The 25649-nt window shown below is 45.9% G+C and overlaps 1 protein-coding gene across 12 annotated transcripts in view; it reads left to right on the forward strand.

The window, feature by feature from the left end:
- Positions 1-25649, forward strand: part of HERC1 (HECT and RLD domain containing E3 ubiquitin protein ligase family member 1) — a 1155039-nt gene that overhangs the window by 754870 nt on the left and 374520 nt on the right. For all 12 annotated transcript variants that reach the window (XM_069222059.1, XM_069222062.1, XM_069222061.1 and 9 more), the window contains exons 48-49: positions 6069-6243; positions 8360-8630. In XM_069222059.1, the coding sequence (XP_069078160.1) occupies positions 6069-6243; positions 8360-8630 (446 nt within the window). The remainder of the gene's footprint in view (positions 1-6068; positions 6244-8359; positions 8631-25649) is intronic.

The following is a 25649-nucleotide window of genomic DNA, read 5'->3' on the forward strand; positions in this document are numbered from 1 at the left end:
ATTATCTCCTCTGGATTTGCCGCCAAAAGTGGGAGCTGTGTCCAGGGGGAAGGCATCTCCACTAGAGCCTTTGAGGCTCGCTGCTAGGTGTTAAAGTTCCTGCGGGGGGTGTTGCACCTCCACCCAGAGCAGGCTTTGTTTCTGGCCTCAGCTGGCACAAAGGCCCTCACCCCATGGGGGTCAGAAACTCGTCTCTCAGCAGCAGGCTGGCACAGACCAGTCAGTCCTGCACTGAAGGATTGGGTAAAATACAGAGGCATCTCTAAGATGTCCTCTGTGTGCATTTTGTAATAAATCCAACACTGGCTTCAGTGTGGTTTATTATTCTGAGAAGTTTGATACCAAACTTCCCAGTATTCAGTGTAGCCATTATGGAGCTGTGGAGTTCATTTTTGACAAACTCCCAGACTATATACATAATATGGCCACACTGTACTTACAATGTCTAAGAATAAACTTAGACACCGTAGGGGCATATTGCTCATGCAGCTATGCCCTCACCTGTGGTATAGTGCACCCTGCCTTAGGGCTGTAAGGCCTGCTAGAGGGTGACTTACCTATGCCACAAGCAGTATTTTGTGGGCATGACATTCTGAGGGGGATGCCATGTCGACTTTGCCTTTTTCTCCCCACCAGCACACACAATCTGTAATGGCAGTGTGCATGTGTTAGGTGAGGGGTCCCTTAGGGTGGCACAACACATGCTGCAGCCCTTAGGGACCTTCCCTGGTAACAGGGCCCTTGGTACCACTGGTACCTTTTACAAGGGACTTATCTGTGTGCAAGGGATGTGCCAGTTGTGGAACAATTGTACATTTTTAAGTGAAAGAACATTGGTTCTGGGGCCTGGTTAGCAGGGTCCCAGCACACTTCTCAGTCAAGTCAGCATCAATATCAGGCAAAAAGTGGGGGGTCACTGCAATGGGGAGTCATTTTCCTACAGACCCTATGGACTGGTCTTAGGAATTGGGTGAAGCCAGCGGTCTGAATACCTCCCCTGACACGGGTATGTTTTCTCCCCCTACTGTGGCTATGGAGGAGAGGGGGCTTCCTACTCCATGGTGGTGCACAGAGCGGCCGAGGTGCTTCAGCCTGGAGATTCCACATCAGAACCCCTTTTGACTTTCAATGAAGCCCTCCTGGATGTCCTGCTGGGGACCTGGTTTAAACCCAACACATGGGCTCCTGTTAAGAAGACAATAGCCTGCCGCCATAGGCCTGCACCTAACAACCAGGCTTTCCTGACTCAACACCCCACAAGCCTCAGTTTCCCATGGGGCGTTTCCTTCCCCAGCTTCAGATAGGGAATCAAAGAGGCTGGCACCTTGGGAAGAAATGTTTTCCTTCCTCCAGCCTGACATTGCGGTCCGTCAACCTGTCATCTTAGTAACACCCCTTTTGGGACTCCGTCGCGCAAGTGCTGCCACAGGTCCCGGAGGAGACCCTAGCCATTGTCCCCAGGCTGTTGCTGATGGGAGAGATGCAGCCAAGTTCACGATCAGATGTGGGCTGGATACGACCGACTCACTGGGCAGATTGGTTGTTTAGACAGTGGCCTTGAGGTGCCACATCTGGTTACCTGATATCTGGCTTTTCAGGGGATGTCCAATCTACTCTGATGGACATGCCCTTTTATGGTACCCGTCTCTTCGGGGACAAAGCAGACTGGCGCTCAAGTGTTTTAAGGAGTCCCAGGCCACTTCCCGGTCCCTTGGTCTTGCTACTTCCACCTCCCCTCCCCCTCAGTCTGCTTTTCGCCCCTTTCGTGGCATCTCGAAGGGGCACAAATCACGTCCATAACCCCCAGCCACAGCGCCACAAATGCTGATCAGCCGCTGCATGGCCGGGGACATGGGATCCAATGTCTGCGTGGATCAGAGAGCCTGCGGTCTAGCTAGTCCACCGCACCCCCACTAGAGCCTCCAAACCTTTCTAGTCTGGCGCTTCTCCACCAGGGACCAGTCGGCGGCAGGATTCGCCACTACATGCTCCGCTGGAACACCCTCACATCATACAGGTGGGTTTTGAAAACAGTCCGAAGGGGCTACTCCCCTTCAAGACTACACTTCCCACCATCCTACGATCGGATGACACTTTTCCGTGAGGAGGTTACAGCTCTATTGGCCAGGGGAGCCATAGAGAGGGTCCCAGTGCCAGAAGTAGGTTGTGGTTGTTAATCACACTGCTTTCTGTTGCCCAAAAAGAACAAGCGCCTGCACCCTATCTTTGTCCTCCGGTCCCTAAATCTCTTCCTCAGGAAGGAGAAGTTCAAAATGCTCACTCTGTCTCAGGTCTTATCTACCCTGGAGACTGGATGGTAGTGTTGGACTTGCAGGACGCTTATTTCCATATTCCCATCCTGCCTGCCCATAGACATTACTTGCAGTTCGTTGTAGGTCACAAGCATTTTCAATTCACCATGCTCCTCTTTGGCCTTACCAGTGCAACTCGGGTGTTCACCAAAGCGATGGCTGTGGTCACAGTTCATCTGCGCAGGTTAGAAGTTTTCAATCTTTCCCTACATCGATGACTGGTTGTTGAAGGCGAGCTCACCCCTGGGCACGGTCTCCCACCTCCGGACTACGGCAGACCTCCTGCGTTCAAGGGGGTTCACCATCAAGGTGCCGAAGTCACACCTGACTCCCTCTCAGATGCTCCGTTTCATCGGAGCTGTGCTGGACGTTGTGCAGTTTCAGCACTTTCCTCCCGAGCTGGGAGTCCAGGACAATCAGGCAATGAGACCGATGTTTCAGCCTCTTTCCTGGATTTTGGTGAGACTGACTCTGAGGCTGCTGGGCGTCATTGCCTCCTGCATTCTGCAGGTGACACATGCCAGATGGCATATGCAGGCTCTGCAGGAGGACCTGAAGTTCCACTGACCACAGCATCAGAGGAATTCCTCTGACATTGTCCAGATTTCGGATGGGACTGCACAAGATCTGCAGTGGCGGCTTTTCATCTGCGATTGGGTCAGAGGCAGATCCCTCTTCCTTCCCAAACCAGATGCGACTGTAGTGACTGATGCGTCACTTCTGGGATGGGGCGGCCACATTGGAGCGGAGATGAGAGGCGTCTGCTCTCCAATGGAGTCTGAGCTCCATATCAACCTTTTGGAGCTCAAGGCAATCAGACTAGCACTGAAAGCATTCCTTTCCTCTCTCAAAAGTAAGGTGGTGCAGGTGTTCACGGACAACACCACCATCATGTGATACTGCAGAAAAACAGGGCGGGTTGGGGTCGTGGACGCTTTGTCAGGAGACTCTCTGCCTCTTGACGTCACTGGAACATCAGGGGATATCCCTGGTGGTTCAGCATCTGGCGGGCACTCAAAGTCAGAGCTGAGGAGCTCAGCCGTCAATGCCTTGTCGATCACAAATGGCGTCTCCATTCAGAGATGACGCAAGGTCTCTTTCAGCAGTGGGGAGAGCCTTGGTTAGATATGTTCACGTCCACAGAGAACGTGCAATGTCAGCTCTTTTGCATGTTGGAGTTTCCAAGGCAGCACTCGCTAAGCGACGCATTTCATCTAGAGTGCCTCTCAGGCCTCCTTCCCGCCAATACCACGTTTGCCCAGAGTTCTCAAGAAGATCAAGAACGACTGGGCCCAAGTCATTCTTGTGGCTCCGGACTGGGCACGGAGTTTATGGTATCTCGAGCTCTTGAATATGGCCATCGATCCTCCAATAAGACTGCCCCTTCGGGAAGATATTCTGTCGCAGCAACAGGAGACGGGTCTCCACCCAAACCTGTCCTGTCTCAGCCCTCTTTCATGGAGATTGTGTGGCGGCAATTGACAGCTTTTTACCTTCTGACTGAAGTCTGCAATGTTATCTTAGCAGGAAGGCGTCGCTCAACCAAAACGGTATATGCCTGTAGATGGAACAAATTTGTGGCATGGCGTACAGAGAAGTCTATTGACCACCTATCCGCTCCTCTTTCTGAGGTTCTTTTGTTTGCTCTTTCTCTGGCCCAGCAGGGCTCTGGTCTGGGCACCCTCAAGGGTTATTTATCTGCCATCCTAGCTTTTCTCCGCTTGCCTGATAAACCCTCTTTATTGATAGCTCCCATTGTTGAAGATTTCTTAAAGGTCTTACCCATATCTTTACTCCTTCCCCGTTCGTAATGCCCAATTAAGATTTGAACTTAGTTCTTACCTTTCTAATGTGCACTCCTTTCGAGCCACTTTATAAGTGTCTGTTCAGGCTTCTGACTTTAAAAACTTCTTTGTGGCCATCACTTCTGCCCGCAGAGTGAGTGAGCTGCAGGCTCTTTCTTAGAAGACACCTTTCATCTCTATCCACCCTCTCAAGGTGGTGCTTCGTACTAGGGCTTCTTTTCTTCCTAAAGTGGTCACGCCCTTTCATGTAGGTCAATCAGTTACCTTGCCTACTTTTTACGTGCCCCCCACATCCTTCTAAGGAAGAGGAGAGGCTCCACTGTCTGGCCCCAAAAAGAGCGTTGGTGTTCTTTCTTGATCGTATGAAAGAGTTCCGGGTGGACAATCAACTCTTTGTGGGTTATGTGGGTGCGAAGAAAGGTTGGGTAGTGCAGAAGAGATGGGTGGTTCTCTGCATTACAATGTGCTACACACCTTCTATGAAGCAACCTTGGAGGTCTTGTGTGCTCATTCTACCAGATCAGCAGCTGCAACCACTGCGTTAGCATACTGCGTTCCAGTCCTGGGCATATGCCAGGCAGCATTGTGGGTGTCCTTGCACACTTTTACTAAACACTACTGCCTGGACAGTTAGGTCCGGAGAGATGGGTACTTTGCCCTTTCGGTCCTACAGAAATTCTTATTATGATCTTGGTTGGCAGACCCGCCTCTGGGGTAGTATTGCTTGGGTATCTATTCTAAGGTAACGAATCTGCTACTAGAAGTCTCTACCAGATCATTTGTCACCGAAGGTAAGTAACTTGTTCATTTCTATATATTGATCTATTTGAATTCCGGATTCTTGGTTTTGTAGTGGTGGCAGTGGAAAGAGAGGTTCTGACTCTGAAGTGTGAATTATTGACATGAGCCTTTATTGCTGTATTTTTAGATGATAATTTGATAGCTTGAGTAAGGAAGGGAATGGAGGTTTGTTAAGGGGAATAGCTGATGCATTTGTTGTGTTCTTTCATTTGCTAGGTCAAGACACTTAAAGTAAGTCTTATTATAAGGCAATTGATATTAGCATGATAAGTAAATTTTTTCCACAGAAGGTAATGTTCTTCAAAATCAGTAAAGTATCATATTTAGTTGAGCAGTTGATTTATAATTTTGAGCTTCTGTCTGTATGCTTTCATCGTTAGAGTAAGGGGTGAAGATCTTGGCAGTTTTCGTCAAACAAAAGTTGGGGAAAGAGGGAGCTGTTAAAGAGTGGATATCCTTAAATCGTCAGCAGAAACCATGTGAGATTAAACTGAGGTAGCCCGTCCATAGATGATTAGATCAGACTTTTATCAGGAGGGAAAACCAGGATATTGACAGTTTTCACATCTTAATATGTACATCATAGTCTTGGTTTGCATATGTTATGTCCTCATAAGTGGTAGCTTATAATTATTGTAACTAAAAGGACATTATGATTTTGTTGAGAGGGAACAATGTGTGAGCGGGGCTAAAGTGAGAATTAATACCCTGTGACTTTAGGTCTTCCATTTGATTGAAGGTGGTGGTGAAAATGTGGAGATTTGTTGATAGTAATGGAGCGTGACCTAGGGCCTGATGTAGAGTGTGGCTGAGGGGGTTATTCCATTGCAAACTTGACGGATATCCTGTCTGCTGTATTACAGTTCCAGTATAGCCTGTGGAACTTGTAATATGGCGGACAGGATATCCATCAAGTTTGTGACGGAGCAACCACTCCACCAAACTCTAAATCAGGCTCTAAGTGTTAAAGACACTGATGTGTAGGGCTCAAGTTTACAAAAAATTGTCCACGTTTGTCTGTCAGAAGAGAAAAATAGGATGTCAGTTTTAATGATGCTGGGAAAAAGTTGAAAAGTGAGCTCCGAGCTGACGATGACTGGTATGTGAATTCACTGTGACATTGTACATTAATTGATTTCTCTTTTGGAAGGGTGCCATGGCTCAATTGAGAAAAGTTCCTCTGGCCGGATAACTCTAGGAGAACAAGCAGCTGCCTTGGTGAATCCTCATGATCGACTTATGGCTTTAAGACGAGTAACAGCAGCCGCCCAGGTCCTCCTCGCTAGAACTATGGTCATGAGGGCACTCTCTTTGCTCTCTGTCAGGTTTGTAATTGACCTACGTGCAAAATACGTTGTATTTGAAACTAATGAACTTGACGGCGTTGGAGAATATGGAGCTTGATTGACTACTTAATATAAAACCATTTGTGTTTTAATCTTCAGAGCCTACAAAGTTATACACTTATTTTCTGGTTTCAAATGCATGACAACAAAATACGATTAACAGAAAAATTAAAAATTCACATCTTAATGCCTTGGTCTATCTTTTGTTTGTTTTGGCTTCCGCAGAAAGTGGCTTGGTGATCATTTAACAAACAGCCTCAAGTTTCTATGTTGTGAACAAATGTTATTCCCTTAGAATTTTAAAGAGCTCAGTTAGTTATCCTTGGGTGGATGATTTCAAGTTGCAGAAACGGATTGTAGATGTAGAATATATTCTACAGATGTATGGACACGGCAAGGAAAATGAACATGGTTAATTCAATTATAAAACATGTTTACCTTTTAGGTTAAAGCTGTGAAAAAATAGTTCTACCCCAGTTCTTGTTGAGTCATTGTTTCTGTTTTCTCTGCTTGTAGGTAGAAGTAGTTGTAACAGTTACTGGTTGCCTTATTTTGCAGTTTGAACCCTCAAATGTTCGAGAAATAATGTAAAAAAAAGTTTAAAGAAATTTTTATTGTAAAAGGAACTCAAGGGTTTTGGCTGAAGAAGAGAAGATGGACTGTTCAGTTTCGAAATGTAGACGCTACCACAGTTAAAGAATGTGAATGTTGTCAAAAAATGACAAAGCATGCCTTAAACAACCCATGCATAAATACACATTTCCATTTACATGTTTGTTTAAAATTGACTGTGTGTATGTGTACTTATATGCATGTACTGATATATACGCATACCTACAAAGTAATTTAAGCACTAAAGCAAAAACAATGTGGAATGTCTATTTGTTTTTCGTTCTCGCCTCTTTGCACACTAAATAGTTTTGGTTCTGAGGCACAAAGGAACGGGGTGGAGGGCAGGACACGTAGAGCTGGGACACAGGCCCCATTTGGCTCCAGTTAGCAGCGCCAGCATGAGCCATGGTGCCCATCCTTTCTATAATTGGACAAAGTTCTATACTGAAAAATATGGTGCAAAAGGCACCGTATTTGCTATTTTTTAAAACTTTCTTGGGGGGGCTGAACCTTCCCAAACCCTCCTGAAGTGGTGAGACGCACTCGCTTTGCCCGCTTGCCACATGCAGCTTGGCTCTGATAAAATTTGCCAGGACTGCTTTTGGTTCCCAGTCCTGCCCTGTGTTTTGGGCTAGCAATGACTTAAAAAGTGTTTTCAGCTGTAGCTATTGTTTGATTACCAATTCTCAGTGGCTATGATATCGATGACTCTTTCTTTTTGTTGTACACTTTAACAAAAATAAAAACATTTGAAAACAAAGATCAGTTAACATATGCATTAAAATGGGCTTCGTGGCGGTATAGAGCCACCTTGTTAGTTTTACTGTTCCTTGTCAAAGATGAAGACTTTTTAATTCAACATTATCAAGCGTCTACTTGGGCTTCTAGTCATGGGTTGGATTTCGAATCTAGAAAACAGACTGTTTTTTTTTTTTTTGCATGGCTTTGTCTTCACTCTTTAGAAGACTCTTTGGCATGTATATTGCATTCTGAGGCCTCCTTATATTGTCCGTTCTACTTCCCTTTGATAATGTTTCTCCTGGCTGGTTCTCCCATCAGCCTTCCTTGGCAAAGATATTACTGAAGGAAATTTACATAGTTTTGCATTGTTTATTAGAAATACCTGCTATCAAGATCATTAATTGGATGTTTGGTTTTAATGTTAAATGGTAACATTCTAGTACAATAATGCACGCATAACAAAGAACCACCAAACCCAGGTTTTTCCGAGGACTCCGTGAACTAATGCATCAACTGCGGAGTTCTGTGTTTAAAGTCTTGGTCAAAGGTTTGTACTACATAGGATTGACTTGGACATTCATCTTTGGAAATGAGTACCACTGAGTTGAGTGCAGTATTACTTACTTAAAACGCCTGGAGGTCCCCTTTGGGTGAACATGATTTCTACAAATATGTCTGTTATGTTAATTTGTGATTATAAAATATTGAGAAAAACTAACTTTTTTTTGTTTATTATTGGCAGTGGCTCCAGTTGTAGTTTAGCTGCTGGTCTTGAGTCCCTCGGTTTAACGGATATAAGAACTCTGGTACGATTGATGTGTCTAGCTGCTGCCGGAAGAGCTGGACTCTCCACAAGTCCTTCTGCAATTTCCAGTAGCTCTGACCGTTTGCGTGGTATCCACAGCAAAACAAGCAAACCCATATCTTGTTTGGCATACCTAAGTACAGCTGTTGGTTGTCTGGCATCGAATACCCCCAGTGCTGCAAAACTGCTTGTACAGTTGTGTACCCAGGTACGTTTGTTACATGTTTTAGATGGTTATATTTCATAAAGCATGTTAAAAATATTATTGCATGATGAAATCCCACAATATACTATATACAGTTATATGTGTAATTTGTGGTCTATGTATATGTATGTACTCTTTAAGTATCCTGCAGATCATGACACTGAAGTCTGTCATTATTGTCAGATACACTAAAAAGAGAGAGAGGCTATAGTTTTTTGCTGCCTTAATTGCCCAGGTAGATGAGGAGCATGAGGCCCGTAGATAACAATATCAAAATCAGAGCCTGGATTAAAAAGGTCCAAGAGGAGCCTTTCTCCTCCTACATTTAAGGCCTTTCATAAATGGAAAAGTTGTTTGTGTCTAAGATGTAGGTAGAAAGCTTTTTTTCCCAGTGCTCTGTAGTTCAGACCGGAATTATTCCTGACACCAAAGTTTTCTAGGTTCCATTAAAGTGATTTTCAGATACTCTCTCCTAAACGCTTTTAGCTTGATCATTCTAATTAGTGGTGCAGAAGTCTGCTCCCCTTGTGTTTAGGCCTAGAGCAGTGGCTTTAAAGGTGACTTAAGATTAAGGCAGTTCCTTTAGCCCTAGGGTCTGACTGGAACAGAAAATAAGCAAGGACCTCAAAATAAAAGTGCCCCCCCCCCTTTACAAACTGGGTAGTAAAAAAGGAGTCCCACATTTAGAGAGACCACAGTATGATTTCTCCAGCTTTCAGTCCTGTGTGATTTCTCCAGCTTTCAATCCATACACAGCCAGTTAACCACTGCTAACATTTCTAGGCAAATTTGCCAAGTGGCATTCATTGGTAGCACACAGCGCTTGTGTGATTACAGGAAGGATATATTTGGAGAGTATGCAAATTGGAGAAGGTATGTGCACTGCAGCTGTCATGGGTCAGGTAGCAGTTAATTTGTTTTACAAATTAGAATTGCACAGCTTGCAGCATCCCACTTGATGGGACATGACACCCCCATTCTGTGTTCCATTGGGTGCCCTGTGGAATCTGGCATCAGCTGTATTTTGCTGTCTTCCACTTTATCTTAGTCATTGTATGAAGATGCTCACAACAGCAGACCACATAAAACCACAAATCTGGCATACCACCATAAAACTTGCCAGTACACAGTCATGAAACCAGCCCACACACAGCCACAAAACCAGCCTACGACCTGTCACACTGGCCTATATGCAAGTGCAAGATTGCACAATAGGCAATCCAACCATGTTTGATCCCCACGTGATTTCACTCTCCCGTCAGGTAACTTTGCTAGAGACACACTTAGCTTTGAATTTCCCTCCACTTTTTTTAATCTGACTCAGAAGTTAGAAATACATAGGTTTCTGGGTATAGAGGAAACCTTCAGTGACAAAAATGCATACTCTCCCCACAGGGCTTTGTGAAGCTGTACACACACGATAAAGAATTGCAGTCACATTGACAAAACTCTTAATTGCAAAAAAATATAAATACAAAAATTATTTAAATAACACAAACTTAAAGTGTTATTAAAAGGTATACAGGTGTCACATTAGTATTGGAAATACTTACAAAAGTGTAACCTAAATAGTAGGTTCTAACATCCTTCCTTAAGAACCACAAAGAAACTCAAATGCAAACCATAAAGGTGAAAAAAAAAAATCCGGGGACAGTGCATAAAAGGGAAGACTTAGAAACGTTTGCATACATGAGTTTACAGGTATCTAAGCAAAGATTATACCTACTTGTCAAAATCCTGGTACTTTTGGCTACCACACATTGACTGAAAGTAAAGAACATTATCCTCTACCAGTTATTTATGTTTGTTTATAGATTTTCTTTCGTTTAAAAACTGATGTCTTGAAACCTCTTTAGAGTCCAAAGTGTTTGTTCTTGCACACACTAATTTTTTTCAGTTAATTATCATTATTATAAATGTTGAACTTAAAAGAATATTTCAGATGGGTAGGTCTAACTGCTGATTACTCACCTTTTGAATCTTCCAACTTCAGTGGCTTCTACGCACTGGCAGGTGTTGCCATCGGACTGGTGTGGTGGCTCCATCTCGCCTCCAGAAGTGATAGAACAGAGCCATATATAGTCACCACTGATGACAGTTCCTCTTTTTTCTGCACCCTTTCATGTAGATTCAGAGCACTGCTCCCAACTTTTTCTATGTTTTATTGATTTTGCAAAATCTAATTTGTTGAGTATGCAGAAACGCCTCCCCCTAAGACTACAAAGTTTAAGCCATGTAGCACCAAAGGAAACAAATGTTCGTCCCTAATCCACACAACATCTACTTTTGGTCCCTTGACGTCAAACACAATTCAAAGGCATGCAAAAAATGTTCAATGATGCATCCAAAGGCCATCAGGGAGCAGAAAGCCAAGGTCCACTTCTCCGCGCATGACATCAGACCTGGCTCCGGAGCATCAGCACTCTAGTCCTTACTCCACAAGCTCCATGGGACCGTCAGCCAGAGGTTGGGCCAGTCCACTACTTTCTCAGCAGCTTCAGTCTCCAAACCCTTTTAGTTTGCCCTCTTACCAGCATGGGCATCCAGCGGTGGCAGGATCCACCATTAGCTGCCCCACTGGAAATTGATAACATCTGACAAATGGGTTTTGCAGATCATCCAGAACGCTACTCCTGCCTTCTCCAGGAAACCCCTCCATCAATGCTACCATTGAATGCACATGAGGAAGGTAAGGACCATGTTAAGAGCCCCATGGGGCTTAGTGATTGGTCTAGGGTGAAACGTGTTGTAGTCCTTTCAGGGACCTACTTACATTGGGTGACTTGAGCAAAGAAGGTTCGTCCTGCAACAGCAAGAAAGCCGAAATGGCAGACAAATAACCTTTAACAGGGGTGACCGGGGACCTTCTCTCCTTGCTTCGTCAGGAAGTGTTGGCACCATTTGGCCAAAGGAGCCATCAGTAGGGTGCTGGCATCAGAAGTAGGTCGTGGTTGGTATTCCTGCTACATTCTGGTGCCCAAAATGGACAGAGACCTTCATTTTATCCTAGACTTGTGCCTTCTCAACTCCTTCCCGAAAAAGGAGAAGTTCAAAATGCTCACCTTAGCTCAGGTCCTGTCTGACCTGGATCCTGGAGACTGGATGGCAGTGTTGAACTTGCAGGTCACATACTTCCACATCCCCGCCTTGCCCGCCCACAGGCACCAGCTGTGGTTCATGGTGGGCTCAAAGCACTTCCAGTTTGCCGTGCTCCCTTTTGGCCTCCCTACTGCCCCTCAGTTGTTCACGAAAGTGGTAGTGGAGGTTGCAGCACATCTACGGAGGTCAGGGAATCCAATCTTCCCCTACGTCGACGATTGGCTGTTGAAAGTGGACTGCCCCAGGTAGTTGTCTCCCACCTCCAGACCACGGCAGATCTCCTGCATTCGTTGGGGTTGACTGATATACGTGTAGAAGTGACACCTGACTGACGCTCCCTCCCCCAAGGCCATTCTGCAGATTCAGGGCTATCCTAACGGCGAGTCCAGGATATTTGTGCTATGATTCGGATGTTTCAGCCTCTATCCTGGATTGCGGTAAACTAACTCTGAGGCTGTTTGGCCTCTTGACCTTTTGCATCCTTCTTGTAACACATGCCCACTGACATATGAGGGCTCTGCAGTGGGAGTTTCCCAGTCAGTTCTCAGAAAATTAAGTGGAACTCTGGCCTCCTATGCACCTTTTTACTGATACCACTCCTGTCCAGAATTCTCAGGATGATCAGGAACAACTGTGCTACACTCATTCTAGTCTCTCCAGATTGAGCAGAGGGAGTCTAGTATTCTGAGCATGAACACTGGTCCTCCGATCAGGCTGCCTATTTGGGAGGATCTTCTGTCGCAGCAGCAGGAGAGGGTTCTGCACCCGAACCTGCGCTCCATCCACCTTCATGCGAGCAGATTGATCGGTGACAGTTGTCAATGACTTTCCATACCAGAAGCAGTTGTCAGCTTTTGACTTTCCTCCTGAAGTCTATAATGTTATTCTGGCAGCTAGGCATGTCTCCACCAAGACGGTACACGCCTGCCTTTGTGACAAATTTGTAGCATGGTGTGTATTCCGAAACATTGAAACAGAGCTCTGCTCTGGGCACTGTTAAAGGTTATCTGTCTGCCATTTCAGCTTTCTTTAGGTTGCCGTACCAAGCTTCTTTTTTCAAGTCACCCATTGTGACTAGGTTCCTGAAAGGACTACAACACATTTTTTCATCCTAGGCCGTTCATTATGCCCCACTGGGATCTCAATCTGGTCCTTACCTTCATCATGTGCGCTCCCTTTCAGCTGTTACACAACTGCCCACTTCATTTGCTGAATGCCAAGATGGCCTTTCTGGTGGCCATAACATCAGCTGGATGGGTCAGCGTAATGCAGGCCCCCTTGTGCATTCACCTAATACATTCCCCTTATACCACCTTTTACCCAGACAAGCTAGTTCATCAGACCCATGCCTCCTCCTTTCCAGAGGTTCCCATACACTTTCATGTAGGCAAAATCATCACCTTGCCTTACCTTATTTGCGCCGTCTCAACCTTCCAAACAAGAGGAGAAACTCAACCATCTGGACACAAAATGAGCGTTGATGTTCTACATTGATCACTTGAGATAGTTCCCGGGTGGATGATCAACTCTTTTGTATGATATGTTGAGGCTAAGCAGGGAAAGGCAGTGCAGAAACTAACCATCTCATAATGGATAGTGGTCTGCATAAAGATCTCCTACGCACTGGCCAAGAAGCAACCCCCGAGGGCTTGCGTGCTCATTCTACCAGAGCCAAGGCTGTGACCATGTGTTTGCAGAGTTACTGTCCCGGCAGCACTGCGGGCATCCTTGCACATGTTCACCAAACACCGTTGCCTGAATGGTCAACTCTGTTGTGACAGGAACTTTGCCCAATCTGTCCTATAGGACTTGGTCTAATCTGTGTGCAGACCCGCTTTGGGTATCTTATCGAAGGTAAGGAATCTGCAGCTAGAAATCTCTTTGGTAACGCCTTGTGTGGTAGAATCTTCATCTAACCGCAGATTCCTTACCGATACTTCCCACTCTGAGAACTGATTAGGGTCTTCCTTCTGAGTGCCTTAGTAATGCTCATCAATCTGTCAACATTCGTGGTAGCTCCTTGCTTCTGATATGGAAAGTCACAAAAAGAAACCGATGCTAAGGCACTGGGGTGATGCCTATACTGGTACCACGTACATCCCATCCGGCACAGCCAACATGTAACCGAAGACCACCACCTATCAGCATGCAGGGGTACTGCACGAAAATGTCCAGATCCAGTCTGATGCCTGGGAAATATTCTAAGGGGAGGCTCTGCAGCTAGATTGAGTCCTACCAGTTAAGGCATTACAGAATAAGTAGCTTGTTCTTTAGGAAGATTGATGTTCTAGGCAGAATATTTTACTTTCTGTCCATTTGGGCATACTGCCATTAAATGCTTTTTGCCTCTTGGACTACTACACGCACTTTGGAACATGGAGAATTTAGATTTTGCTTTCTTTTCATGATGGCATCAGGGTTTATATGCGCAAATTGTGCATGTTGAGCAGGCTGCACTTTAATAGGGGCTACCTATCGATATATACTTCTAACTCCAGATTTCTTGCCTTAGAATACTCCACTGGTTAAGAGGGGATGGATTATATACCAGTTAAAGTGATTGAATTACTTGTCCTGGTTACCTGTCACACAAGTGTTATGCTGTGGTTTATATATATATATATATATATATATATATATATATATATATATATATATATATATATGTATGTGGAAAACAAATAAAATGTGTTATATATTAAAATATATATATATATAATTCTCACGGGTGCCAGACTGCATGTCAGTGGCACTGACTCCACCCCATCCCACCCCACCCCAGAAGTGAAAGAGCAAAACATGCATATAGGCACCACCCCTGAGCTCTGACGCTGGTTCATTTCTTTTCACACCTTCCCGACATGGATCCGGAGCTGTTCTACCATTTTTTGTCTATTTTCTGACTACTTCAAACGATTTCACAGTTGCTAGGAAACAATGTCCCCGTCCAAAACAACAGATTTTAAAGCATGCTGGGTCTGCAGGAAACAAATGTCTTTCATGAACACGAACAAGCTGAGTCTTGGGTCGGGTAAGTGTGCCTTTCTACTCCTGAAGATGATCCGCAGTCATGAGGCAAAGCTGTGTGTCTCTAAACACAAGAAGTCACAGCCTTTGTGTAGGTCCCCCTCACGCTCCAAGTCGCAGGCTTGGAGTTGGTCCTGTTAAGGCCACTCCCGTGACCGTGCAACTTAGCACTCAAAGTCTTCTGGTAAGTCGAAGTCCGAGCACAAGCATTAGAAAATGAAGGGGACTCCAACCCCATCCTGCCACCTGACTCTAAAGAGAAGTCGCACTCCTTTTTGAGGTCTCTGGAACATATTCTTCAGCTGGTCCGAATGCACCCAAAAATTTCCCAGACCATTATCGACCTGGGGCAGATCAAGGCCTTGAAGGAAGCCATGCTGCATATTTTCAATGCATTTCTAGCTCCCTATTGTATGGAACTGTAGGGCCTCTGATCTGGGTAGTGCTACAAGGAGGTGAACTGCAAGGAGAGCCTTGGTTAGATCTGTTCGCCTCCACAGAGAACGCACAATGTCAGCTGTTTTGCATGTTGGAGTTTCCAAAGCAGCACTCGCTTGGAAACGCTTTTCATCTTGATTGGAATTCAGGCCTCCTTTACGCCTTCCCGCCTATCCCTCTTCTTCCCAGAGTTCTCAAGAAAATCAAGAACGACCGGGGCCCAAGTCATCTTGGTGGCTCCGGACTGGGCTCGAAGAGTGTGGTATCCATAGCTATTGAGCATGTCCATCGATCCTCCACTCAAACTGCCTCTTCCAGCGGATCTTCTGTCACAGCAAAAGGGGACGGTTCTGCACCCGAACCTGTCCAACCTCCGCCTTCATGCGTGGAGATTGAGCGGCAACAGTTGACGGCTTTTGCCCTTTCACCCGAAGTCTGCAATGTTATCTTGGCAGCCAGGCGTCCATTGACTAAAACTGTGTACGCCTGTCGTTGGAATAAATTTGTGGCATGGTGTACCAACAAATCTGTTGAACCCCTTTCTGCCCCTCTGTCAGAGGTTCTTCTATTCATTCTTTCTTTAGCCCAGCAGGGCTCTGCTTTGGGCACCCTTAAAGGGTATTTATCTGCGATTTCTGCCTTTCTTAGGCTGCCTGATTAGCCCTCACTCTTTAAATCTCGTATTGTGAGTCGGTTCTTAAAAGGGCTCACCCACTTATTTCCTCTCACTCCATTTATCATGCCTCAGTGGGACCTTAATCTTGTACTTATTTGATGTGTACCCCCTTTGAGCCAATGCATAATTCTCCCTTGCTGCTCCTCACCTTCAAAACTGTCTTTCTGCTCGCAGGGTGAGTGAGCTTCAGGCTCTTTCCTCTAAACCTCCATACTTGTCGGTACATCCTGACAAGGTAGTGTGCCGCACCAGAGCTTCCTTCCTTCCTAAGGTGGTTACACCATTTCATGTAGGCCAGTCCATCACTTTGCCTACCTTCTACGCACCTCCACATCCTTCCCATGAGGAGGAGACAGTCCACCGTCTGGACCCAAAAAGAGCGTTGGCGTTCTATCTCAATCGTACTAAAGATTTCAGGGTGGACGATCAACTCTTCGTTGGCTATGTGGGTGCGAAAAAAAGGGAAGGCGGTGCAAAAGCGTACCATCTCTCGAAGGGTGCTTCTTTGCATCAAAATGTGCTACACTTTGGCTAAGAAGTAACCTCCTGAAGGCTTGCGTGCTCATTCCGCCAGAGCAACTGCTGCTTCCACTGCATTTGCACGTGGAGTTCCTGTCCTGGATATCTGTCAGGCAGCTACATGGGCATCCCTGCACTCGTTTGCTAAGCATACTGCCTAGATAGTCAGGTAGTCAGGTACGTCGAGATGGCTACTTTGGTTGTTCGGTCCTGCAGGACTTTCTAGTATGATCTTGGTTCGCAGCCCGCCACTGAGGATGGCATTGCTTGGGTATCTATTCAAAGGTAATAAATCTGCAACTAGAAGTCTCTATCAGATGTACAAGTTAATTACCTTCGGTAACAAAATATCCGGTAGAGACATAGTCTAGTTGCAGATTCCTTACCGCCCACCCATCCTCCACGCTTGCAAACTCATTTCTAGGGACTGGGATTCCCCTCTCAGGTCCTGGCGCACCAATCTCACTGTTCTTAGCGGCTCTGCGCTCTGGCGTGGAAAGTCGTTAAAAGAAACTCACGTCATGGAGAAAGAGCAACACCACAGCAGGAAACTCCCCTGGCACAAAGTAGGTCCTGCAAAGGAGATGAGGAAGAGCAAGTGGAAAAATGGTGGCAGAGAGGTTAGTGATACTGAGGGGCTACAACAGAGCGTGCACCACTGTGAATCAATGACAATGGGGGACATCAGTCAGGCCTAAAAAGATTCAAACTACTGGGTAGCTGCATCGCCGGTGGGGAGTGTTCCGAGGAGCGTCGAGCCAGCGCAGTGTGTTCGTGTGTTCTCTTGGCATATTTCTTGCAGAACGCCAATGCCTCAGTCGGGGTATCAAAAAGATGGTGCTTGCCATCGACATCAACCCTGAGCCTAGCAGGGTACAACATCCAATGGCACAGCCCCAGCCTGCGCAGCGCCTTGGTGTCCGTGAACTTGCACCGATAAAATTGACAATGACATGCCTTGATACTGCAATGGGCCCTTTTCTCATGCCAAAAGCCTGGCGATAATGGGACGTGGCTGTGCACCGGGGACAGGCCGAGGACCAAGGGAGTGATGGGCTCGTTCCACAACAAATGTGGCAGTAATCTTTTGGCACGAACAGTTCGCACAATAGTGTGTCTCAACAAAGGTATCCAGACGCCCAGTGCCAGTGGTCTCCGCAATCCCCGTGATTCTAATGTTGTTACGGCAACCATGCGCCTCAAGATCTTAATTTTTTACAGCAATGATGCGCAGTCTGGACTCTCGTCTGTCTAGACGTTTATTTGATTGAGCACAGCAGTTCTCCAGCAATTAGACGCGTTCCTCAGCCACCTGGAGCCTGGTGTCTTGACATTCTAGGCGTCCAGGTGAGTCACAATAGAATCTGACCACGCATCAATGCCCTGGAAGCGAGAGCGCAATTCCCAAGAAATGGATCGCAGATCCGCTTGGTGCTCTAGGGCCTGTCCCCAGCCGCACCCTGCGCCATAGTAGTGTCAGTAACAGCTGGTGGGGGGCATGCGATTTTTCAAAGGAAAACTTGTGTTGTTTGGGGTCCCCACTAACCATGCCAGCCGCTACCTGTAGGACGCCCCTCCTGGGTAGAAACACTGTAAGCGGAAGACAGCAGGCACTGTGGTGGGCCGAGTAGCCTACTCCGCAGGTGCCTCTGGGGGTCCATCCATTGGATCGCAGTAGTGGATAGTCTTGCTGGTAGGCCCCCCACCCCAGAGGGCCAGCACCTGAAAAAAGCAGGACAGCGTAGGCGGGGGCAGCAGGCCTCGACGTGCGGTCCTCCAAATGCAGGCCTCAGGCTCACCCGCGGCCCCTACCACCACAGGGCCTCTGAGGCCCAAAGCCGGGAGCCGCGGTGGCAAAGCAATGCCTATACGTTCTCCTAAGCCACAATGACTCTGCGGCGGCCCCCCTGTTCCCCTCACCTACCTCTGATGGTCACTCTGCATCAGGGGAAGGGAGAGGAGGTGCTCTTCCGAGAAGCTGAGGATTCCTTCTGCCAGAGCTTCAACTCGGATATTGGTTGCCAGCTTGGCTCCGCCTCCCATCCATTTTGTTAAAAGTTGCATTTGTTGCTCTCCAAGGATGCCATTGGCGGGGTACCAGACTTGAAGAGTATAGAATTGATATTCTCACTGTTTTCTTGGTCTGAAGAAGAACAGGGGCCTGTTGACATCATTGGTGTTCACTATCAATGAGCCAAGTTCCCACCTGTTCCATCACAGAGATTTCTATTCTTTGAGGCAATCCTGAACACAGTATACTTTAGGGCTTACACCTGCCTGCAGTGATTCCAAGACACCAATTTAACCACGTTGCGTAGAGTTAACGTTCATCAGAGTTACCAATAAAGCATTAAAATCCTCAACTACAATTGGACAGTGTTCCTTATTTGCGAATTTAAAAGATTTTGAAATTACTGAGACAGCCGATGACACAATGGCACACCCAGTCTAGAGTTTATCAACAGAGTAACCCCAAGAGCCCACTCTGCTCTAGAATAGAATAACACCCATACTACTATCTGGAGCATCATAATTACACACTTATTAAAGTACAATAGCAATAGACAGTTTGCTGTAACTACCCTGAACATCAAGCGACTGCCTACAAAGTTGAGACAACTAATAAGGAGAAAAAATCTCCTGTCACGTCCTACTGTTAACAACCAAACCAAAGAAGCAATTGTAAAATGGCAGAAAAATGTAGAAGATGCAAATATGGGAGGCTAAGTGCCAACAAAGAGAACAAATGGCTTGCATTTTGTGAGGAATGGAAGAAAAACGATTCAACTGCAGTCTGAGCCTAAGTAAATTTAATTGAAGATGGGCACCAAGCACCACAAGGCAACAGCATTACAGAATCTTGTTGGATACACAGATCTAAGGACTATACTGTCAAGACCAGAAAACAACAGCTACCCTGTACAACAGAGAAATGTATGCCAGTTCAAAAACAAGCGTGCAAGATCTTACAAACTCCGCCTCTTGGTGCACGACTCATAATGGAGCCATTGGCATTAAGATAGCTAGGGCAGATAAAACACCTGACCTAAATGGCCTCCCCGCCATCTAAACAAAATGGATACAGAGTACTGGGCGAGCTGACTGCAACTACTATTTATTGCTTGATATTTGGCCTCATACCACCATAATTAAAGGGCTCCGTTATTTGTCTCAGTCACAAAAAAGGCTCCCACCAATATCTGGCTAATTCTATGATGATATCCCTGTTAGACACAGAAGCTAAGCAATATGCCAGCCTGCTGCTTGAAGATCTATAGCAGTGGGCACTTAACTTAAATCTCATACAATGGTGCCATACAGGTTTTAGAGATAGTCACAATATACTCAGTACAATCATGGCACTCTCTATATTAGTTGAAAAACACCTGGCACCAATATCATCAGACCTATTTGCATGTTTTAGAGACTTTCGAACCATGTTCGACACTAAACCGCAACAAGCTATAACACCAATTGGCAGGATGGGACATCAATAGCACTGAGATCTATTCGGGTACCGCACACAGATATATGGGTCTGCTTAAAATTGACCAGAGGCTTAAGGCAAGGCTGCCTCCTCACTAATTTTTAATCTTTTTGTACCTGACATGGCTTCCAAGCTTTGCAACTTCAGAGCATCCCCCCCCCCCCCCCCAACCACCTCCAAAGCTCAGAGGAACAACCATCCAAGTTCCAACACTGTCATATTTGACCAAAGTGGTACTGGTCTGCAACACACTCTGTACCATCTGGGATCCTATTGTGCAGCTAACACTCTAACCATACACCATGAAAATTCAACATTGGACGCATCAGTATAAGGGTAAGCAGGAAGAATGGTTGGAGCATTAACAATTCCATTATTGAACCTGCTGACAATTGCCTGATTCTGTGGCTCAACATGAAAGGCTACCTCTCCAGATAATTTGAGGAAATACAATCTAAATAGAACATTCTGATTTAATCCTTCCAAAAGCTATCTAAGAACATCTCGGGCCTATTCCAAAACCACTATTACAGGTGATTAAAGCAAAGTATATGCCTTACCTATGGTACGTTTGTAAAATGTTCTCCTCCCAGATTGTTTAGCTGGACACCGCACAGTGGTTTCACTTCAGAAAAGTGTTCATCTGAGGCCCAAATTAGATTACAATTTGACCTACCAAAACAAACTTTATATCAGACAGGCTGCTTATTTTCATTGTGACAAAGCTGCAAGAGAGCCAAAAAGGGATCACTAAGTTTGTGCATATATGAGTGAATTGTGGACCTGCTCATTCCTAAAATATTCTCATCTAGAGCCCCTAACAGTCCAATCAAAGTGCTTAAAATGGAGGAATTCTGGGAACCTGCTGTTCCGTGTTACCAACTAAAATTCTTACTAAGGAAAAAACAGCATTCTTTCTCCTTTGCGCTAGACAGTTCAGTGTGCATTACCTTCAAGCACGTCAGCACTCTGACATACCTACATTCAAAATTCAATTTAGTCCTACCTGATGGATGCAATTTCACTGAGCACAAAGCAGGTTCTGACTAGACTGAGGTTTGGCCAGTTTGGTGTTGGGGAAATAAAGCAACTTAAAGTTCACCTGATCACCCAAAAGTTATAGTTTCTGCTCATACAAGACTGAAATGTTGGCCCATGTACTTTGTTGCTGTAAGGTTCTTGCAGAAGAGAGCCTAAACTGTTTTAATACCTTAAACAGAAGAACATGCAGAGCCACAATAACCTAATGCTTAAATTCCTTGGACATGAAATTAGCTAGTGCAGCGTGGAAATTTATTTTACACAATTTTAGTTAGTCGTTTAAAAAAAAAAAAAAAAAATAGTTACATTTTGATTTTATTGTAATCACTAATCCTAATTTTACATTTTGTAATGTTTTAATTAATATTACAGTAAATATTGTTTTAGTTATAGTGCTTCAAGACATTTGGGCTGTGATTCCTATGTTCCATGCTTGGTCCTGATGACGATGAAAATAGCTTAGAGACTTTTTCACCTCTTGGCCCTGTGCATCTTCTTCGCTAAGTATGCCAGATGGCACATGTGAGCTCGGCAATGGAATGTGAAGTTCTAGAGGGCCATCATCAAGACAATATTGCCAATGTCATCCAGTTCTCAGAGGAGACAACTTGTGATTTGCTGTTGTGGCAGCTCAAACTCAATTGGTCAAAGGACAGGACCCTCTCCCTTTCCAATTCAAAGTTGATGGTGGTGACAGACATGTTCATATAGGGCTAGGGAGATTATCTGGTCTCCGTCAGGGACCCAGCTCCACATCAGTCTATTGAAGTTGTGGCCATTCATCTGGCCCTGAAGGCTTTCCTGCCGTCCATCAAGTGAAGGCTTGTTGCAGGTTCTTAAAGACAGCACTTCCACCATGTGGTACTACAAGAGGTAGGTAGAGTGGGTTCCTTTGTCAGGAGGCTCTGCACCTCCAGAGGTGGTTAGAGTGCCAGGGCAATTTCCTGACCCTGAATGCATCTACATCCTGTGGTGGCACAGGGTGTCTTCCAACAGTTGGACAAACACTTTCAAGATCTTTTTGTCATCAACAACAACGTTCAGTTTCTATAGTTTGTGTGTTCGACTTTCTGCAAGAAAAATGGTTAGGAGATGCATTCCGGCTGGAATGGAACTCTTGATTCCTGTATGCCTTCCCACTATGGCCTTTCCTGCCCTGAGTTCTGAAAAACAGGTCAGGAACTACTGAGCGCAAGTTAATCCTAGTGGCTCCCAGATTAGGCCAGGTGAGTTTGGTCCCCAGACTTTCTCGGCAGGAGCATCTGTCCTCCAGTCTGCCTTGCTTTTGACTGGGCACCCTATCTCAGTTACAGAGCAAGGTCTTCCACCAGACTCTGCACAATCAGTACCTACATGCGCAGAGGTTGAGGGCGGGACTGAACTATGTTTGATCTGCTGCCTAAAATGGTGAATGTTATCTTTGCCGCCATGCAACCCTGCCACAAAATCCATTTATGCTGGGTGTTGGTACACATTTGTGGCATGATGTGGTGCTCTCTTATAAGCAAGTCAATCTGGTGTCCTTTGTTTATTCTATTTTTGGCCCGGCAACAGTGGGTACTATTGAGAGTTCTTTGTCTGCCCTTTCATCCTTTCTATATTTGCTGGACTAACTGTCCTTGTTTAATCACCTGTTGTGATGAGGTTTAATAAAGTTTTAATAGACATGTTACCTACCCGTCTGTCACTCCATCTTCTTTCTTGGACACCTTCAACATTAGGGCCCTCATTATGAACACAGCAGGACTTCCCGCTGTGTTCATGCTGGTGGTCTAAACACAGACCGCCAGCCCGTTGAGGACCCCGCCGGCCCAATAAAGAAAATTCCAGTTTTCCGCCAGCCGGCCCAGGAATGCTGGGCCTGGACATTTCCACGGCGGGTGCAGCAGCACCCGTCGCGGATATCACTGCCGATAACTCGGGCAGTGACATGCGCAACGGGGCTGTGCACGTGGGTCCCTGCACTGCCCATGCTAAGTGCCTGGGCAGTGCAGGGGTCCCGGAGCACCCCTTTTGCCAGCCTTTTCCTGGTGGGGGACACCGCCAAGGAAAGGCTGGTGGACACAGGTTCTTTACCCGGTGGGCTGTTCTGTCGGATAAGAAACTCCACCATCGTCAGGCTGCCTGGCGGCGGTAGCCTGGCAGTGGCGGAGTTCCGCCTGTGGCAGTCACACCATGAACATTATATGGGGGTCCGGACCGCCATGCTGGTGGCGGTAATTTCCGCCACCGCCGGCATGGCGGTCAGGACCACAAGTATTTATAATGACCACCTAGGTCTTGAATTGCAGAGGCAGCATAGGCCCTCATTCTCGTACATCTCCCACCAAAACGTTATCTTAGCCTCTGGTGGAGGGATGAACCAAATGGTACGGGAGTCCAGACCAAATAAACTAAAATAATAAGAAAAGACAGCCTAGTTCTTCTCTACCTGAACAGTGAAAGGTCGGGATTAGTGATTCATGTTAAATGCACTCGACTCCCTAGACCTCCCCCATTCCGTTGCTGCCCCGTAAGGAAACTAGGCCTTACCTGTGGAAGGACATCTCATGGGTTTCTGCTAGGGATTTTCTGTTGATTATCTTTTCCTACTGGTAGAATAGCAAAGACATACCCCAGGGGCGGACGCTGATGAGATAGAGTTTGAGGGTCTCTGCTGCCAATTGCTGTTCAACACTCCGTCCATCATTTTCTCTTGTTTTGTGATGTTGCTTTGTGCGCCCTAAGTGGCAGAGGTATGCTCAGATATGGGTCCCTTGCTCGCTGTGCCACTGGATTCAAGCTAGCCTGGTCCCAGGATGCTTGTTTCCTGTCCAGGGAGGACCTGGCCTAGCAGTTCGGGCTGGACTGTTCCTCTGGGGAACAAGGTCAAGACTGATTTGCATATGGCGGGTCCAAACTGGGGTGACGTGGCAAGCAAAATAACGATGGATTAAACACAGATCTGTGACTGGGGGTGAGTTTTTGAAAAGTTTCAACACTCTGTCCATCATTTTATTTTGTTTTGTGATGTTGCTTTGTGAGCCAATTGCAGTTCCCCAGATGACAGTGTAGCAATTCACAAAAAGCACGCTGCTAAACTGGTTTCTCTCTTTTACTTTTACCTCTTTACTAATTTTCAAAAATTGCAAAGGTTTCGTGACTTACCTTAAAAGGCGGGAGCTGGAATGCCAGAACATGGCTTTCTTCAGCCCGCTTTCATCGGATCCTCAGTGGGAAGCATCAAGGATCTGAGGTTGGGGTTTTTATAGTCGCGGGACCTAAAATAGTCACCTTGACTTCGAGATCTTGCAAGTGTGACTATTCTCATGAGAGTTAGCGTTCAGAACTCCCGTGAGTAGTGCAAGTGACAAAAGGCTGTTATTGATCTCCTCAGGGGGCTTCCCGGTGGCTCCAGGCTGGATTCACAAGGTATTGCCTGTCAGAAACAGAATTACAAAGCATATTTGGCAGACAAGAACAGTTACAAAGACATGGGTAAGGACTTGGCTCATTTGTTCAGGCAAAGGTATTCAGTGTATGACTTTCCTGGGAAGTGGTCCCAAGTAATCTGCAATGGAACAGATTTTTCCATGAAAGGTGCAATCCTGAAGTAAATAGTTCCCCGCCCTGGACAACCACTGGGACCATAACTCTTTAACTTAGGTATTGAAGCTTCCTGATAGGAACCTTAACTTGGTCTTAACACTCCTCATGTGTATGCCATTAGAGCTGATGCATAGCTGTTTTCCTTCATCTCCTGACTTTAAGGACTGCCTTCATTGTGATTATGCATGAGTGGACTTCTGGCAAGCACCATACTTCATGTTTTGTCCTGGACAAGTTGATGCTGAGGATTCAGGAGGCCTTCTTTACAAAAGATGGCTTCCTTCCATATTGAGCAGCCCATCACTCTACCAGCATTATTCGCTGTCCCTAAACCCTTGTAAGATAAGGAGAGGCTCCATCAGTTGGAGTCCAAAAGAGTGTTAAGCTTTTACATTTATCGTACCACAAACTGTGTTGGATCGCAGTGTGGCTGTCCCTGACTACTTTAGCACACACTAGAAGTGCGTCTAGTCAACAAAAAAGGAAGAAAGAGGAAAAAAACATTTGTGTTAGTAAAAATGTTTTCTTTAGGGCGAGAACCCTCACCCACCCACCCAAATGTGGCATGCTTCATCAACAGGCATCTTCCTCACACCAGTACCAGATGGTACCTGGTGTGGGCTTCAACTCTCCAGTGGAGAGGAGCTGAGGTGTTTTTATTTTGTTGATGAGCGTTGTGTGGGTGAGAGGCAGCGTGGTTGCTCGCTATCTATCTCTCTCTCTCTCTCTCTCTCTCTATATATATATATATATATATATATATATGTTCGATGGCATGTGTAGCTGCAGATACACATGCTGTGCACATCCCGCCATCTGGTGTTGGGCTCGGAGTGTTACAAGTTGTTTTTCTACGAAGAAGTCTTTCGACGCACGAGATCGAGGGACTCCTCCCATTTCGGCTCCATTGCGCATGGGCGTCGGCTCCATCTTAGATCGTTTTTTTTCCGCCATCGGGTTCGGACGTGTTCCTTTTCGCTCCGTGTTTCGGGTCGGAAAGTTAGTTAGAATCTCGGAAAAATCATCGGTATTGTTTGCGTTCGGTATCGGGTTAGTTACAACAGATCGACAGCGACTTTTGAAGAGCTCCGGTGGCCCTTCGGGGTTTTTTCGATCCCCCCCGTCGGGGCCTGGTTGGCCCGGCCAC

Source organism: Pleurodeles waltl, chromosome 3_1 (genome assembly GCF_031143425.1).
Source record: "Pleurodeles waltl isolate 20211129_DDA chromosome 3_1, aPleWal1.hap1.20221129, whole genome shotgun sequence".
In the NCBI taxonomy this organism is placed as follows: Eukaryota; Metazoa; Chordata; class Amphibia; order Caudata; family Salamandridae; genus Pleurodeles; species Pleurodeles waltl.